The sequence below is a fragment of the Monocercomonoides exilis genome, assembly GCF_001643675.1.
Source record: "Monocercomonoides exilis strain PA203 chromosome Unknown scaffold26-1319188, whole genome shotgun sequence".
Classification (NCBI taxonomy): Eukaryota; Preaxostyla; order Oxymonadida; family Polymastigidae; genus Monocercomonoides; species Monocercomonoides exilis.
This window is the reverse complement of record NW_027150571.1, coordinates 1,265,061-1,280,977: the sequence shown is the minus strand read 5'-3', so window position 1 is coordinate 1,280,977 and position 15,917 is coordinate 1,265,061. Positions and strand designations below refer to the sequence as shown.

The 15,917-nt window shown below is 34.9% G+C and overlaps 5 protein-coding genes across 5 annotated transcripts; 1 reads left to right on the top strand and 4 right to left on the bottom strand.

Moving 5' to 3' along the window:
- Window positions 1-339: 339 nt before the first annotated feature.
- On the top strand, window positions 340-746 carry MONOS_17682 (uncharacterized protein; the record flags this gene model as incomplete). The annotated part of the gene is made up of 2 exons (XM_067870625.1): window positions 340-388; window positions 460-746. 2 exons carry the CDS (start codon window positions 340-342, stop codon window positions 744-746), a joined length of 336 nt encoding a protein of 111 aa, XP_067726437.1.
- Window positions 747-5,768: 5,022 nt separating this feature from the next.
- MONOS_7858 (uncharacterized protein) lies at window positions 5,769-6,367 on the bottom strand (the record flags this gene model as incomplete). Its single annotated transcript, XM_067878216.1, has 2 exons — window positions 5,769-5,940; window positions 6,021-6,367. 2 exons carry the CDS (start codon window positions 6,365-6,367, stop codon window positions 5,769-5,771), a joined length of 519 nt encoding a protein of 172 aa, XP_067726436.1.
- A 111-nt stretch (window positions 6,368-6,478) lies between these two features.
- On the bottom strand, window positions 6,479-7,078 carry MONOS_7857 (uncharacterized protein; the record flags this gene model as incomplete). Its single annotated transcript, XM_067878215.1, has 1 exon — window positions 6,479-7,078. One exon carries the CDS (start codon window positions 7,076-7,078, stop codon window positions 6,479-6,481), a length of 600 nt encoding a protein of 199 aa, XP_067726435.1.
- Window positions 7,079-7,180: 102 nt separating this feature from the next.
- MONOS_7856 (putative Ubiquitin family) lies at window positions 7,181-8,983 on the bottom strand (the record flags this gene model as incomplete). Its single annotated transcript, XM_067878214.1, has 3 exons — window positions 7,181-7,802; window positions 8,182-8,538; window positions 8,847-8,983. The coding sequence occupies 3 exons, from the start codon at window positions 8,981-8,983 to the stop codon at window positions 7,181-7,183; spliced, it is 1,116 nt and encodes a 371-aa protein (XP_067726434.1).
- Window positions 8,984-9,089: 106 nt separating this feature from the next.
- MONOS_7855 (uncharacterized protein) lies at window positions 9,090-9,665 on the bottom strand (the record flags this gene model as incomplete). Its single annotated transcript, XM_067878213.1, has 2 exons — window positions 9,090-9,386; window positions 9,495-9,665. 2 exons carry the CDS (start codon window positions 9,663-9,665, stop codon window positions 9,090-9,092), a joined length of 468 nt encoding a protein of 155 aa, XP_067726433.1.
- Between the last annotated feature and the right edge of the window lie 6,252 nt (window positions 9,666-15,917).

Genomic DNA, 15,917 nt, shown 5'->3' with positions numbered 1-15,917 from the left:
TTTGGAGTGTTTGTAAGGCAGATAAAGGCGGATGGACGAATGACAAGGAAAGAGCAAAAGATTCAGCGTGAGTAAGAGGCTGATGGATGAGTGCATGAGCAAAGAAGTCAGTTACAGCGACTCCTGCAGAGTGAAGAGGAGAGGAGAACGAGGAGCGAAGGAGAGATGAGAAAGGGGAGAGGATGAGCCAGCTGTGCCAGACAGTGTATGTGGATGAGAGGAAGTGGAAAGAAGAGTGAAGAGAGAAGGAGGGGATTATATTGATGAAGGTGTTGGTGGAAGAGAGAGAAGAGGAAGAGGTGGTTGAGGTGAATGGGTTGAGTGAGTGTGAAGGAAGGGATGGAAGAGATGGATGGGATTGAGGAGATGAGATGTTTGAGAAAAGGGTGTTTGAGAAATGGAGGTTGAGGTGGATTTGGAGGTGGGGATGGGATTGATGATGGATATGGAGAGGGGAAGGGGAAGAGGAAGAGGAAATAGAAGGAGAAGGTGAAGGAGAAGGAGAAGAAAAAGAAGATGATGAGGATGAGGATGAGAAAGATGAAGCAGAAAAGGAAAGGGATGGAGAAGGGGAAGGGGAAGGGGAAGATAGGGAAGAAGGAGAAAAAAGGAAAGGCTGGATGAGGGAGATGAATGAGGAGAAAGAGGAGTGGGAGATGGAGAAGGAGGCAGGGATCGGAGAGTGGGGATCTGAGAGGAGACTGTTTGGTGTGGAGAAGAGGAGGAAGGAGAAGATGGCTGGTTGAGGGGTGGCGAGGGAGAAGTTTGTGAGTGCGAGGGAGGCATGGGCAGAGAGGAAAAGTGGAGATTTTGTTGCTGGTTGGACTTGGCAAGTGGAGGAGCAGATGGAGGCAGCGGAGTGGTGTTGGGCAGTGAGGAGTGGACAGTTACTGAGAGGGATGATGTTGAGATGTGTCATGTTAAATTACATGTTAATTGATTAAGATACTTGTTATCACATAGGCGAAATAATTGAATATTGGATTTTCAACTTCCCCGTTAGCACATTTCAGTACAGACTTTATATTGCTTATAACTTGAAAGAATTCGTAATAGAAAATCAACGAAAACATTCATATAAGCGAATATTTTTATTCAATAAGAAAAACAAAATACAAACTCAATTTTTATGTCAAAACAAAATAAACATAACAAACTTGTTGAATTTTATAAAAACTCATTTGTACATTCTTCCACATGAATTGTGGTGAATAATTACATCTGTTGTTTTTGCGTTAGTTTGGATTCATCGAATAATCGAATGAAAAATATGAAAAAGCAATTATCAAAGAATTAGAAGTTAGTGAATAAAACAAAGAAAAAATGTTACAAACATTCAAATGAACAGTTGAATCATAAGTTGTTTCAAGTCAACTTGTTCATATTAGAAAGAAAAATCACTAAGAACATTTTGCTTCGAACTCAAAATGGGATTTATTTTTGTTTGATTTTTTTTTAATAATTAGAAAGGGAATTATTCCCGGGTATTTGACACGCTAGCCGTTGAGCCCGCTTAGCTCAGTACGGTAGAGCGTTAGACTCTTAATCTAACGGTCGAGGGTTCGACCCCCTCAGCGGGCGAATCTTTTAGTTTTTTTTTGAGCAAAAATAGTCATTATTAGGAGCACTGCTTCAATTTCATCGATTAATAATTGATGTTAATGCGGCATGACTTTTCTATCTGTTATTTAATTTATTTGTTTTTGATTTTCATTAGTGTTTGTTAAGCACAACCATTAAATGAAGTTTTGATTTTTTTTACCTTTTTTTTTCACAATATTAATAACAACAGTTATTATCTATAATAATAAACTTTGCATTCAAAATAATAATTTTGCAAATAAAACGAGAATTTTTGAGTTGTAAAATAAATAATTTTTGAATGCAAATTAATCATCAATTCTTAAAAAATAAAATTTTGTTCACAATTACGAAAATGTTTTAAAACCATATTGACTCATGTATTTGCACAAATTGTGTATTGGAATAATCTTCTTGTGTGTGTGAATAATATTTTTGAAAACTTTCAATTTTTCGCTAAAGAATTATTTTTTCAAAAATTTTTTATTCTAATAAATATATGAGAGATTTTCATATCTATTGCAAAAATTCTAATTTTGTCTTTATTTTTGTTTATTTGAACAAATTTCGTAATTTCGTTTGTTTAATTAATAATTCGTTTGCAAAAATTCTCATTTTGAAATAATGCTGGTGAAACAAATTATATATGAAGAACAAACAACGTAACATTATTTTTATAATGAAATGTTCGTCCTAGTATTTTATTCAATTCTTTTTTCTTTCTTCAAGAAAAGTTTTCGCAAATTCACTCTTTACTTTTAAAAATAATATTGAAATATTTATGATTAAAACAACAATAAATATGGCTGAAAGATATTCTTTGTTCAAATCAGCATCAGAAAATCTAAAGTTGTTGAAATTTTTATGCGAAAAGATCAAAGATACAGTTTTTTAGATTTTTTCATTTACAAAAAAAAAAATAAGTTTATATAAGTTTTGATTATTCAAATCATTCAACTATTTTTTTTTTTTTTTTTTTTTTTTTTTTTTTTTTTTTTTTTTTTTTTTTTTTTTGATAAGTCATGTCTTTTGTTCCGAATAAGACATCAGATTTTGTTTATTGTAATAAGCCCGTTCAAGATTTGAAAGAAAGTGTGGAGAGATTGATCAATATCATCTTATTTTATTATACGAAAAAATGAACATCATTAAGAAAAAATTTGAAATTCACCCTAGTCAACGAAACAAAAAATAAAGGAGGTGTTCGGCTTGCAGTAAATTCATTAAATATTTGAAGGATATTTCAAAATATTTATCATCTGAAAAACAACATTATTTTTCTTATTCTTTATTATTTCTGATTAACATCTGCAGCACATGCCTTTGGATGTGAACATTTTTTAGGTGAAGTGATGTGTATAGAAAAATTTTTTATCAATCCAACAAAAAAATTAATATTTCGATTTTAAAACTCGAAATGCAAAGAAAAACTGATTTGTTTTTGAAATCCATTTTATATTATACAAATGGATTTTATAATTTTATTTATTTATTTATTTATTTATTTATTTATTTTTTTTTTTTTTTTTTTTTTTTTTTTTTTTTTTTTGTTATGAACAATGGGTAGTATCGTGATTATTTTTCATGTGGTATATACCTACGGTACTCATGTTACTTCCGGGCAATGACTGTCGTGAGTTAACTATTTTTCAATGTGTCGCAGATATTTAATTTCTGACCCAAAATATGAATTGATTAACGCTCATATCAGACAGTAGTTTGTCGTTAAACAATAGCTTATTTGCATATTGTTTCTACATCATTATCATGAATTCTCATTTTGAGTGTGAGACTAATACTCGGAAAAGAAGATATTGTTTTGGAAATTGATGATGCAATTAATTGTGGAAAAATAAACAACATTAGGGAGCGTGTAGGAAGAATGTAACAAAAATTTGTTTATTTAGGTTCAACGGAAAGAAATGATATGATGAAATGGTTAAATATAATATCATTTGAGTTAATAAAAGAAAAAAAGGAGATTCTAATGCTCTTTTTTGAAGTTTTTATATTGGAAGGAACGATAATTAACAGTAATGAGTTGTGTATGTGTAAGTGTTTGAGAGCTTATGGTTGACAACATTTGAAAGTTTTTTTAATTTGTGAATTCGAAAATACTGAAACAGGAATGCGATTCAATGTGAATAAAATTTGATAATTTCATTTTTATCGATCATAACATTTTGATGGAATTGATGATAAATTAATTAATGTTTTTTTTTCTTAATAACTGAACTGCCGAGAAAAAAAAATGTAGATCACCTCATTTGTTAAATATTTCAATATTACAAATACACAGTTGCTTTTAACCCCCGAGATATTTGCGATGAAGAAGGAGATGATAACGCGTGCATTCTCCAAATCGAATCAGGAAAAGTTGACATTTACAACGAAGATTGTGAAATCCAGGAGAGTATATGGACACAAGCGTGTCCAAAAAAATACGGTAATAAATTGGGTATTATTTTTGATTTCGTATTATTGCTTTGAAATTTTTCGAATAATCAATTTGTCGCAAAAGCTTTTAAGTTAACGATGAAAAATGAAAAGGCTTAAATAAGTTCGTCCGCATCTTTATTTGAGCTAAGTATTTGTTTTTGAAACAGATATTATGAATTTGCATATGAATATAAATTCAATACTCAATGATAAACAATGTTTGAAATATCAACACTCCGAATAAAGATGTGATTTCAAAAATAATCGCCCAAAAATATGGGCGTTTATTTTAAAAATCATATGGGTGATTCTTTTTGAAATGTCACAAATGTTTAATTTTCAAATAAATCAAAAATTACATATTTTGCAAAATATTTTGTTAACAAATATCAAACTCCACATAAATGGAATCGATTTCTTAAGAATGCTATTTCAAACATTCTTGAGGAGATTTGTGAGCTGAAACAATAATTTGAACAATAAATGAAATTTTTGATATATTTGAAAATTAAACATTTGTGACTTTTCAAAAAGAATCACCCATATATTTTTTCAGGGTGCTGCTTTTTCAAATGTTTATTTTCTTTGATGAGGATTTTTTCTTTGAAAAGATTAAAATCATGATACTTGTTTAAAAGACGACGTAAAAGAATGTATTTATAAATAATTATCTTAAAAAAAAGTAACAACTTCGCAATGTTCCTTTATCTCTATTCTTGGTGAATTCTCAAACCGAAAATGATGATAGAGAAAAATCGAACTTTAAAACAATCACCCATATCAAATACTATCAACACTGTTAATGTTTTTCTTTTCGGTACACATTCATTTGTTTCATCTTTTTCATTCTTTTTCCAATACATATGGGTAATTCTTTTTGGGATCATACTTTATCTGTCAAAATTTTCGGTCTGATTTTTTTTGGTTCGAAAATTTTTCAATAAGAATTTGAACGGAAATCATCTAAAAATCAATAAAGCTTAAATCTCTCGTGAAACTCTTCGAAATCCTTTATTTTAAACTTGAATTGTAGCTTTTTATCATAATTTTGAAACATCGACATTGTTTTTTTTCATTCAGTTTCCGTTATTCTTGAAAAACAAATGTTATCGTGATAATATTTTAAAACATGTTACAAACTTCATTTGGTCGACAATCAATCAGATTTAAAAAGTTATGTTTTTTGATCTCATAAGAATTACAATTGCTGATTTTTGGTGAATTAGAGTTTTTTCTTTTTGATCTATCTTGAAAATAGATGTTTACAAAATTTACAATGGATGTTTCGATTCTTTTTCGAGAAAATTAAATATTAAGATACGTATATAAAATTTTATTCAATCAGAAATTTTCAAATCTCAGAATTGATATCAACTTTTTGTATAAGCAAATACATCTCACAAAAATTTGAGCAAAAGAAGCATTTTTATAATTGGTTATTTGTAATTTGTTTTTTCTTTAAAGTTTAATTTATATTTGGATTTTTTGAATCCGTTTTTTTGTTGCAATATTCTCAAAAAATATAACTTCTGCATATAACTATTACAACGATCGGTGAATTTTCAGAGGGAAATATTTCATGTTGTCAATAACAATTTTTAACATTTTTAATTTGACGATGAAGAATATTTAGCCGGAAGGAGTAAGTGAATTGAGCATTTGAAAGAGTTCAAAAAGAGTTAAAAAATGAAGTTGAACAAGATGTTGTTATTGAATGGAGTGTATTTGAAGAAGTGACCCAGAAAACATCAAAAAATGTTAAGCGCAACCAGCGTGAGCATCAACCCGCTTGAGTCTCCGTCTTCTGCATTCAACCATCTAGACTCGTTCATCAGCGCCGCCCTACAATCTTTGAAACCTGTTCGAACGAACGGATCGAGTGTCTCGACTTTTTCTTCTTCTCGAACTTTTTGCACTCGGCTGGTGATGTTGTATTCCACACATATGGCAACATCTTTTCTCCTGTGACAAGCTTGCTTTATCTTTATCACCAGCCACACCTTCTGCTTCCGCCCTCACCCGGTGCATTCCCTCTCGGCTGCAGCACACATACCCCCCCCCCCCGCATCGCCACCAACGCAGGATAGTGCACAAACTCCCCACTCTCCGGGAAATAGACCACATACGACACCGTCTGCGTCCCATACGCACCCGGAACAACGCTCCGTGTCCTCGTCGCACTGCCCCTTTGCAGCACAATTGACCGTCCTGGCACTTGCATCAGCACCTCCATCGACCTCTGCGCTGCCGTCGTGTTCGTCAGCACCACATCGCACACATACACCCTCCCCGCTAGCATCTTCTCCCACTCCGCATACTTCCTCGCCTTCCTCCCTTCCTCATTCATCTCCCACTCTTCGCTTACGTTATACACAAACTCCTACACAACCACCTGTTTCATCTCCACTCGTTTCCCCAAGCCATTCAACTGCAGCCCTTGTTTCCTCACTTGTCTCTCTTATTCTCTTTCTCTTTCTCTTTCCTTTTCTCCTTCTCCTTCTTCAGTTCCTTCCTTCCCTCCCTCAAATTCCTCCATCTCCTTCACAAACAGCACCACAGCTGTGTCCTTGCTCCAAATAGACGCACTCGCACTTCCTCCCCTCATCTCAATCGCCTTTTCCACACAAACAGGATGCACACAAACATCTGTCAGCGCGGCTGCAAACGCCACTGACGCAAATGAATCAGTGTATTCAATCACATTCGCTGACACAAAATGAACGGCCCTCCCACACTCGCGCGCATCCCTGCCCATCTCCTCCCCGACACACCCAAACAGATGTCGCGCATAGTCCAGGAAGAAATGGTTCCACTCAATCAGCACAGAACGAGATGACGCCAAACGATGATATTGGTTCTCTCGGTATTCTTTCGTGTTCACCACCTGCTGGAACTTCGCAACTGGAGCGATCTCTTCTTCTTCCTCAGCACAAGCACCACCATCTGCAGAAAAGTCGCAAGAGCCACTTAAAGCAGAAGTGAAGCCATAGTGCACATTCTCTGCTGTCATCTGCATTCCCATAGGCATCGCCATCTGAGGATCTGATGGAATAGCCATAAAGAAAGAGCCACAAAAATAATTTGCCCAACGAGGCATCACGCCAGCATTGCTTATCCTCTGCCATGCATTCGATTGCATCGATATTCTCGGCCTCTGCCCTTATCCTGCCTCCGCACCTGCCCTAGCCATCCCGACCATCGGCATTGCCATTCTCGCTCCAGGCCTCGATCCTTTCTCCATCTGCACCATCTGCCCTTGAACATCCATTGCACCCCCCAGCAGACACGGCATCAGCTTCAGCTCTTCGTCGTTCCGGATGAAGCACCCGCTCATCGTGCGCATGTCACTCAGCTGCACATCGTTGAAGACAATCTTCTGCATGTCAAGCGGAATCCCTTCTTTCTTCCGCACAAGTTCCTTCAGCTCCTCCACAGTAGTCTTCTTCGTCACACAAACTCGAATTATCTTCCCTTCCATCGTCCTCACCTGCATTTCCATCTTCCCCAAATCCCCTCCTTTGTTGAATGCTCGTCCCGATGCTCCTTTCACACTGCTCTTTCTTCCTCTTTCTTCTTCTTCTTCTGCATCAATGAAACCACCAACAACTAATCTCAATTGATTAGCTGTCTCAAACAGTTTCTTCTCTAATTTCTTGACTCTTTCTTGCGATTTCAGCTTCTCATTCACTTTCTCCACAGACGCCACACACCTCCTCAAACTCCTCTCCAGCAATTCTTCTCCTTCTCTTCTTTCTCCTTTTCTTCTTCCTTTTTCTCTTCCTCTTCGTTTTCATCAATTGCTTCACAATATCTTCTTTTCAACACTTTCTTTCAGAATCAGCTCCGAGTGCATCTTCTGTAAAACATTCTTCTTCGGGTCAAACACATTCATCAGCTGCATTTCCCTCAATCATCCTTCTTCTTCTCCTTCTCTTCCCTCCGTTTTCGATCTCCCACGTAACGGACTCAGATCCACACCCACCACCTTCTCCACCACATGCTCATCATCTGTCGCCACCACTGAAACAGTGCTCTGCCCTTTCCCTGCAATCACTTCCTTCGGGATAACCGCACGCCTCCTCTTTCCTTCCTATGGTGCTTCGTTCAGCACAACTGCACTTGTAACCTCCAAAAAGTTGATGTTCTTCCAGTCTGAAACACTTCTCCTCCAGTTCTGCGCTGCTCCCATTCCCTCTCCTATCACAACGTTCATCATCATCTTCTTCTTCTTCCTCGCCAACATGTCTATCATCATCTCTCCGCTTGCTGCTCCTCCGCAGATCAGATCCCCTGCAAATGCACTTGCCTCCTTCCTCTAAGTCTCCTGCGTCACAACCCTGTGCATCAGCACAGAAGGCGCATCCAGCGTGTTCCCCAGTCGCACTGCTGACGTCTATCTTCGCTGGATGTATTCTTGCTCTGTGCCCAGCCTCTTGTCCGACGTGAAGAACGACCCCACCACCTTTGATGTATCCACCTCTGCCTGACTTCCTTACTCCAACCCCGTCAGCTGCATCTCTGCATCAAACACCTGCGCAAGCACACTCCCAAACACATGCACACGCGTAATCACTGTGCAGTTGCTCAAAGTCACCTCCACTTTTCTTGCTTCCGCTCCTTCTCTCATCTGCCTAACTCCCACAATCACAACTGCAGCATCACCTCCTCGTCACCAAGTCTTCCGCATACCATTTAGAAGCGATGTATTGTCCTGTCTCACACCGCAATTGATTTCTTCTTTCGATTTTTCGATAATGTTTTCACCCTTCATTCCATCTTTCTCGTTGTTTTCAACCATCTTTCATGACTCATTCAGCGAAATAGACGTCCGCAGCCCCGTCGCCCACTCAAATAGCTCATATTCCCCACAAGGACAATCTGCAGACAGAATCGCCTTCCCTTCCTTCATCACCATCTTCTCGCTCACATCACGTAGTGGGACAATCCGCTCTATCCCGATCATTTGTGTCAGCGAAACCAGTCTCTTCTCAATCCCCTTCTTCTCATTCTTCGCTCTCTCCTTTTCTTCCTCTTCAATCTTTTTCTCTTCACTCCTTTCCTCTTCTCCTTCATCCCATCAATTTGCCTTCCAGCTTTTCTACCACACGCCTCGACTGCAGCGATTGCGACACCAGCCGCGCTATCACAGACGGCAGCAGCGACGGTTCAAATAGATCGTAGATCAATGGGAGCGCACCTACATTTGCCGCTGCAACGATCCACTTACTCACCGACTTCATTCCCACAGACGCTGAATGTGACAGAATCTGCGCTACCAGCAGAACCAAAAGCATCGCAGAAAGCATCACATCGTATGCACACGTAACACCTCCATTCAGCACTCCCCGCCGAGCCACAACATATCCCTTGAAGCGTCTGTTGCTTCATCAGTTACGAAATCTTTTGATTTTCATACACCCCAGCCACCTCTCGATATCGTACATCGCTCCGGTCGATGTGTATGACGACTAAACCGCCGACGCATGCGAAGAGTTAATTGCAGGCAAAGATGAAGATGATAATTTCTTGTCATCTCCTTCCGCTTTCTTCTCTTCGCTGCTCTGCCTCCTGAATGGAGAAGAAGATCTATGTTCTGCTTCAGTTGAATAAGACGAAGACAAAAAAATTAGAACGACAAGAATCATGCTGTGCTGTTTTCCTGAAATAAAAATGTGAAAGAGATGTGAGATAATTTTTTAAAAGTTGACAAACAAGCTTCACTTTGGTTTCTTCAATTTTCGCATCAGAAAGTTTCAACAGTTGATGAAGTCATTCACCTCAAAATGATGAAACTTCGTTGTGTTTTCCTTTTTCTTTCTTTTTCTTTTTCTTTTTCTTTTTCTTTTTCTTTTTCTTTTTCTTTTTCTTTTCTTTTTTTGAAATATCGTTGTAGATTGCATGACATCGAACTTTGAATTGTTAATATTCAAAAAATTCGGTTTATATTGATTGCAAAATAAAAGGAGATATAACAGAATGTTTGTATTTGACTGTGTAAACATCAATAAAGTTTGTAAATGTATATCAGATTTCTTCAGTTCTTTCGAGAAGTGTAAAGTGTAAACAACCAAATTGACTACTCATGCATATGCCATTTCCTTTGTTAAAATGGTCGTTTATATTTGTAATTAGTGACTTTTGTGAATTTCTCTTTTCAATTGTTTATTTGTTATTATTGTATTTTTAAAAATGCAACCAAAAGATCATAAATCAACGTAGAAACTTATTTTTTTGTGACTATTTTTATATTTAACATTTCCAAAAATTCAATAAGTTTGAAAAGAACAATTAAAAAAATCAGTAAACAAGAATAAACCAAATTCTTGCTCCAAAACTCTAATCACAAATTGAGAGCAATTCCAACTGTAAACACAATGCTTCACAGAACCCTTTGAGGTTGAATAAATATTTTGAAGTTGGCGCAGCCATTTTAGAATGATTATTTTGAAACAGATAGACTGTTGATTGAAAGTTGAAAGGAAGCTGAAGCTCGGAAATGAAAGATAGTCGAATGGAAGATGAAAGAGGAGCGCGATTGTGGAAGAGTTGTGAAAAAATTATCTGCTGAAGCTCCGCAATTGAGCAATATTGGCTAAGGAAGAAACAAGTTTGTTTGAAGATGAGGTTGCGATATGAAAGGAGATAAAAGTATTTTTTCGATAATTGTGAAAGAAAAATGAATTTTGATGAAGGAAAATGTGAGTTGAGTGAAATGGTTGATGAAGAATGCTGATAAGAAGAAGAAGATGATGATGATGATGATGAAGGAGGAGAAGGAGAAGGAGAAAAAGAAGTGAACGAAGAATTTCGTGCATTCATGTTGCTTGGCGAAGAGTAATGATAAGGCAATGAGCCAATTGTTGACGATGATGATAAATGAGAATAACTTGTATTTTCGCTTGTTTCATGCGAAAACTACCAAAAATTCGACAGGAATGAATCCAAAGTTTCATTAATAAAAGCATATGTTTATAATAGAAAAAGTCGATGTTATTATCAGATCAAGAAATTGATGGATTGCGATGTATCCAGATCTTCTCGATCATTCTCATTGGCTTTGCTGTTCACCACTTTCATTTGAACGAACTTTTTTATGCGTTGCTGTTTCATTTATCGGTTTAATCGCTTCTTTTTCTTCCTATTTTTCTCTATTTTTTCTTTGTTTTCTTCTACCATCACATCTTCTTCAACTTTCCCTTAAAAGCATTTCTAAAACAGATAAATAGACAGTATCAAAACTTTTTCATTATATTCTTGTGAATACTCGACAAAACTTTCAATTCTTCCATATTCCGATATATGTTCAGCAACTTTGTTCGACTTTTCATCTCAGTATATAACTTCAATTCTTTTATTTCCTTTTTTTTACTCTTCTTCCTCTTATCCCTCGCTGCAATTATCTCTTTCTCTTCCTTCCTCATTGTTCTTCCCTAACTGCTTCAGCTGCGCTCGTTGGAGTCATATAATGTCATTCATCAAGTTTTGATATCTCTTGCTTTTTATCATCTGCACAACTGCTTCTAGGCACGTTGCTTCCTCAAATATTCATTCTAATCTGTTTAGTAATCTCTCATTCAGCATTGCTCTCACTGAGTGGACTACATGTAATAAAAATTTGTTTGCTCTGGATGGTTTTTCGAATATTCTCTCTAAAGCCTAATGAAATTTTTAACTTAGAGGATGTCTGGTTGCAGATGCCTTATAAATAAGCACTTATTCAAAGGAGAGAAAATCATAAAGGAGCAAACAAATGAATTTGAATGTACCGGAAAACAGTGGATTGATAAGAAAACATTGGATGTATTTTCTACAATTGATTGAGCAAATATATTCATGTGATCTATTTGTCGAACATCGTTAAATAAAAGCACATCTTTTTCAAGAGCCAATATTTTTTTCTATTATTGTTGCTTTTTAAATTGGAATCTCTGCAATTCACTTTTGTTGAATTGAAATGACACAAAAGGGAATAAAAAGGAGAATTTGTGAAAATTTGTATTGCTTTAAATAAAAATCGTTTAAAGCAGCCAAACCTGGTTTCATTCAAAAGTTGTATCGGTGCAAGCTTCCGTTCTGCAGAAACACATTTCCCCCCCCCCCCCCCCCCCCCCCCCTTTCGTTCAATGAATATTTGTCAGGATAAACTAATAATTAAGAAAATTCTCAGTGAAAACGCTAAATAAAATCTAATACTTGAAATTTGAAAAGTGTTCAATATCCATCAATTCAAAAAATACATGTGCTCTTTATTCATTTTCCACGCATTGATGTTAGTTTTTAAAAGTTAAAATTATCAACAACAAAAGATTTCGCAGATCATCCCATTTGTGGAACTTTGTTATCACAAAGAATAAACTATTTTTTGTTGAATCATGGAACGAATCAAGTTTTCTCTTTTATCAAACTCGAGGAAAAGCGAAAGATGCAGAGATGTTTGGGAGTATCTATCAAACAAATCTGCAAATGATTGTGTGAAAATGCTGAAGTACATGTTTTTCCATACAAATACGGGTAAAAAAATATTTCCCCAGATTCAAAAAATAATAAACGGTAAGTTGGCAAGTTCCAAGTATATGGACCATCGATAAAAAAATTTTTATATATTTATAACGAAATAAAATGGAATATTAATTTATTTAAAATTAGTTATTTTTGTCGAAAAAGTGTTTTTTAACTTTCCATTTTTCTTTTGATCTGTCCCATAACATTTTCTTGTTTTTAACAGGTTTGAAATATTTGTTTATTTTACGAAATAAACCATCTTCGAACTTATATGTTGTTATAATATAATTAGAATCGATCATACTTATTATTGCTCATTCTATGGAAGCGAGTATCTGTTCTGCTTGAAAATTGCTCTATTCAGATACGTCGAGCAGCTTTGGTTAATAGCAGAGAAATATGCAACAGTCGCATTTATTCCTTGAGAAACGCAACAGAAAGGAGAGTTGTGAAACCTGATGGCTTGTTGAAATGAATAGTTGTTGGTGCTGTTTTGAATGAGATTCATAAATCAACATTGGATGAAAGAATGATTTATAATGGCTTATAAAGCTTTTTGAATGTTTCGGAATGACAGAAAAAAAGGCAGAAGAATAAAATGAAGAAGAGTAAAGAAAATTTTTGAAAAAGAAAAGTGTTTGATAAGATGGAAGAAGAAGGATATGATGATAATGTTATTAGGCTAGGCCATTATATTAGTCACTTTGAATTTGGCAATTTTTGTTTGTTTGAGTATTATTCAGATCATTTTGAATATTAATAATTGATCTGCAAAAACATTCACTTCATCTTTTTGAATTTTCATTTTATTATTTTTTTGTTTGAAACGCTCATTCACTCAAGAAATAAAATAAAGTTATGACTTGAAAAGTGGATGAAAGTGTTTTCTCAAGAGATATCAAAAATTTTCAAGGAAAATGAACATTTATTAAGAAGAATATTATCTGAAATTAGAAGTATAAATGATAAATAGGAAAAAAATAAAGCCAGTTTAATTTTTCAACGTATGTTGCAAAAAGAAAAAAATCACACATTTTTTAAAATATTATCCAATATATATGAAACCAAAAAAATAATAAACTTCTGGGCTTTCAAATCTGAAATTGGCAACACAAAATAATAGAGGATATCAAAAACTGGTTCGTTATTTTGCAATTCTTCTTATAATTGGGTTTCAAAGCTGTTATTCATTTCAAATTTTTTAGTATTCACAAAATTATCAAAAATATTCAACGATAATTCATCGTCAAAATAATATTTTTCCTTTGTAAAATCATATTTTTCTTGAAAGCTAAGGATGACATCATCATATCTTTCTTCTTCCATCTTATCAAACACTTTTCTTTTTCAAAAATTTTCTTTACTCTTCTTCATTTTATTCTTCTGCCTTTTTTTCTGTCATTCCGAAACATTCAAAAAGCTTTATAAGCCATTATAAATCATTCTTTCATCCAATGTTGATTTATGAATCTCATTCAAAACAGCACCAACAACTATTCATTTCAACAAGCCATCAGGTTTCACAACTCTCCTTTCTGTTGCGTTTCTCAAGGAATAAATGCGACTGTTGCATATTTCTCTGCTATTAACCAAAGCTGCTCGACGTATCTGAATAGAGCAATTTTCAAGCAGAACAGATACTCGCTTCCATAGAATGAGCAATAATAAGTATGATCGATTCTAATTATATTATAACAACATATAAGTTCGAAGATGGTTTATTTCGTAAAATAAACAAATATTTCAAACCTGTTAAAAACAAGAAAATGTTATGGGACAGATCAAAAGAAAAATGGAAAGTTAAAAAACACTTTTTCGACAAAAATAACTAATTTTAAATAAATTAATATTCCATTTTATTTCGTTATAAATATATAAAAATTTTTTTATCGATGGTCCATATACTTGGAACTTGCCGGTAAGTTTTTATTTTTCGTATTTGTATTTATATTAATCAAACTTTTTTAAACTTTTGATTACTGAAGATAGAAATCTATATATAATTTTACGATTAGCATCTGCGTATAATAGAGAAGAAAATCCACATACAAAAGTGACGCTTTTAAAATGTGTTTGCCAGGAATATGCCCTCTCGCAATTGATCAATTTGGGCTTTGAATGCTCTCATGGAAGCTATTATCACGCAAAGGACAATAGCTCGTACACGTCGTTTGATTTTCGAACTCCAAAAAAGGCTGCTCTTCCCCCATCAAAACGAAGTTTGATCTAATTCTTTATTGGAAAAAATGTGAAACTGTTCATCTTTAATTTGTTCTTTGTCATTCATTAACATTTTAATAGAGATAAGCCCAGAAGATGAAAAAGTTTTCACTGATTTCATAAATGAAAATTCAACCGAATCATCGAAATGCATTTGTAAGTTGTCACAACAGAATAACAGTTTGTCTTTTAAATGGGTTCTTAAATTAAAAGTGTTGAAGAATTATCACTTTCAGAATCTTCAATGGAAATAGATGATGATTTCAAAGTCATAAATTGCAGCGAAGAAATGGAAGAAGATGAAGATCCTCTTTATCATTATTTCACAGAAAACAACACAAGAAGCGAATATTTGCAGATAGCAGAAGAATCAAACAATTCAAAAAACAATGAACACATTCACATGGAAATAGATGATGAAATTTCGCTTTTGGACGTTCAATGTGAAATGGATGAAGAAAGCTGTTTCGAACCGGAAATAAATTTGGATTTATCAGAATTAGCATCGCAAAGCAATAATGGAGAAACCATGGAGATTGAAAAAAATGAAGAACTGCATTATTCCAACGAAACCAGTGAAAATTCAATAAAGAATAGTCAAGGCTCAATTTATTCTTGCAGCTCAATCATCGAATGCTGTTCACAGAATCATCAGCACGCTGCACAAACTAGAACACAGAGAGAAAACAAAACTTATTATCCATTACCAAACATGGGAAACACTTGTTATCTCGCTGCAATGCTACAAGTGTTCCGTTCTATTTATTTGCACTCAGAACGATTTTGAACTCGAAAAGGGAAGATTTCACACTATTTGCATCGTTTGCTGGACATTGTTCAACCATTGGATTTTTCAGTTAACATAAACAACGATAATGTCCCACAATCTTGGTCCTTGCCTTTCGTAAGAAACTGGGAAAAAAGACATGGACTCAAAAACGGTGAACAAGGTGAATGCTATGAGACATTTTCAAATTTGTTTAGCGATCTTTCATCTATAACTCCAATGATTGCAAATAAAATGTCAGCTAAAATCTGCTACCCCAGAAAGTGCAACGGATGCGGGAGGTTGGAATTAGGAATGATTGAATCCACCCCATTAATTCGACTTCATGGGAGAGATGTCATTTCTGAGTTAAACAAATCATTCAGGACAAGCGAAACAAATACCAACA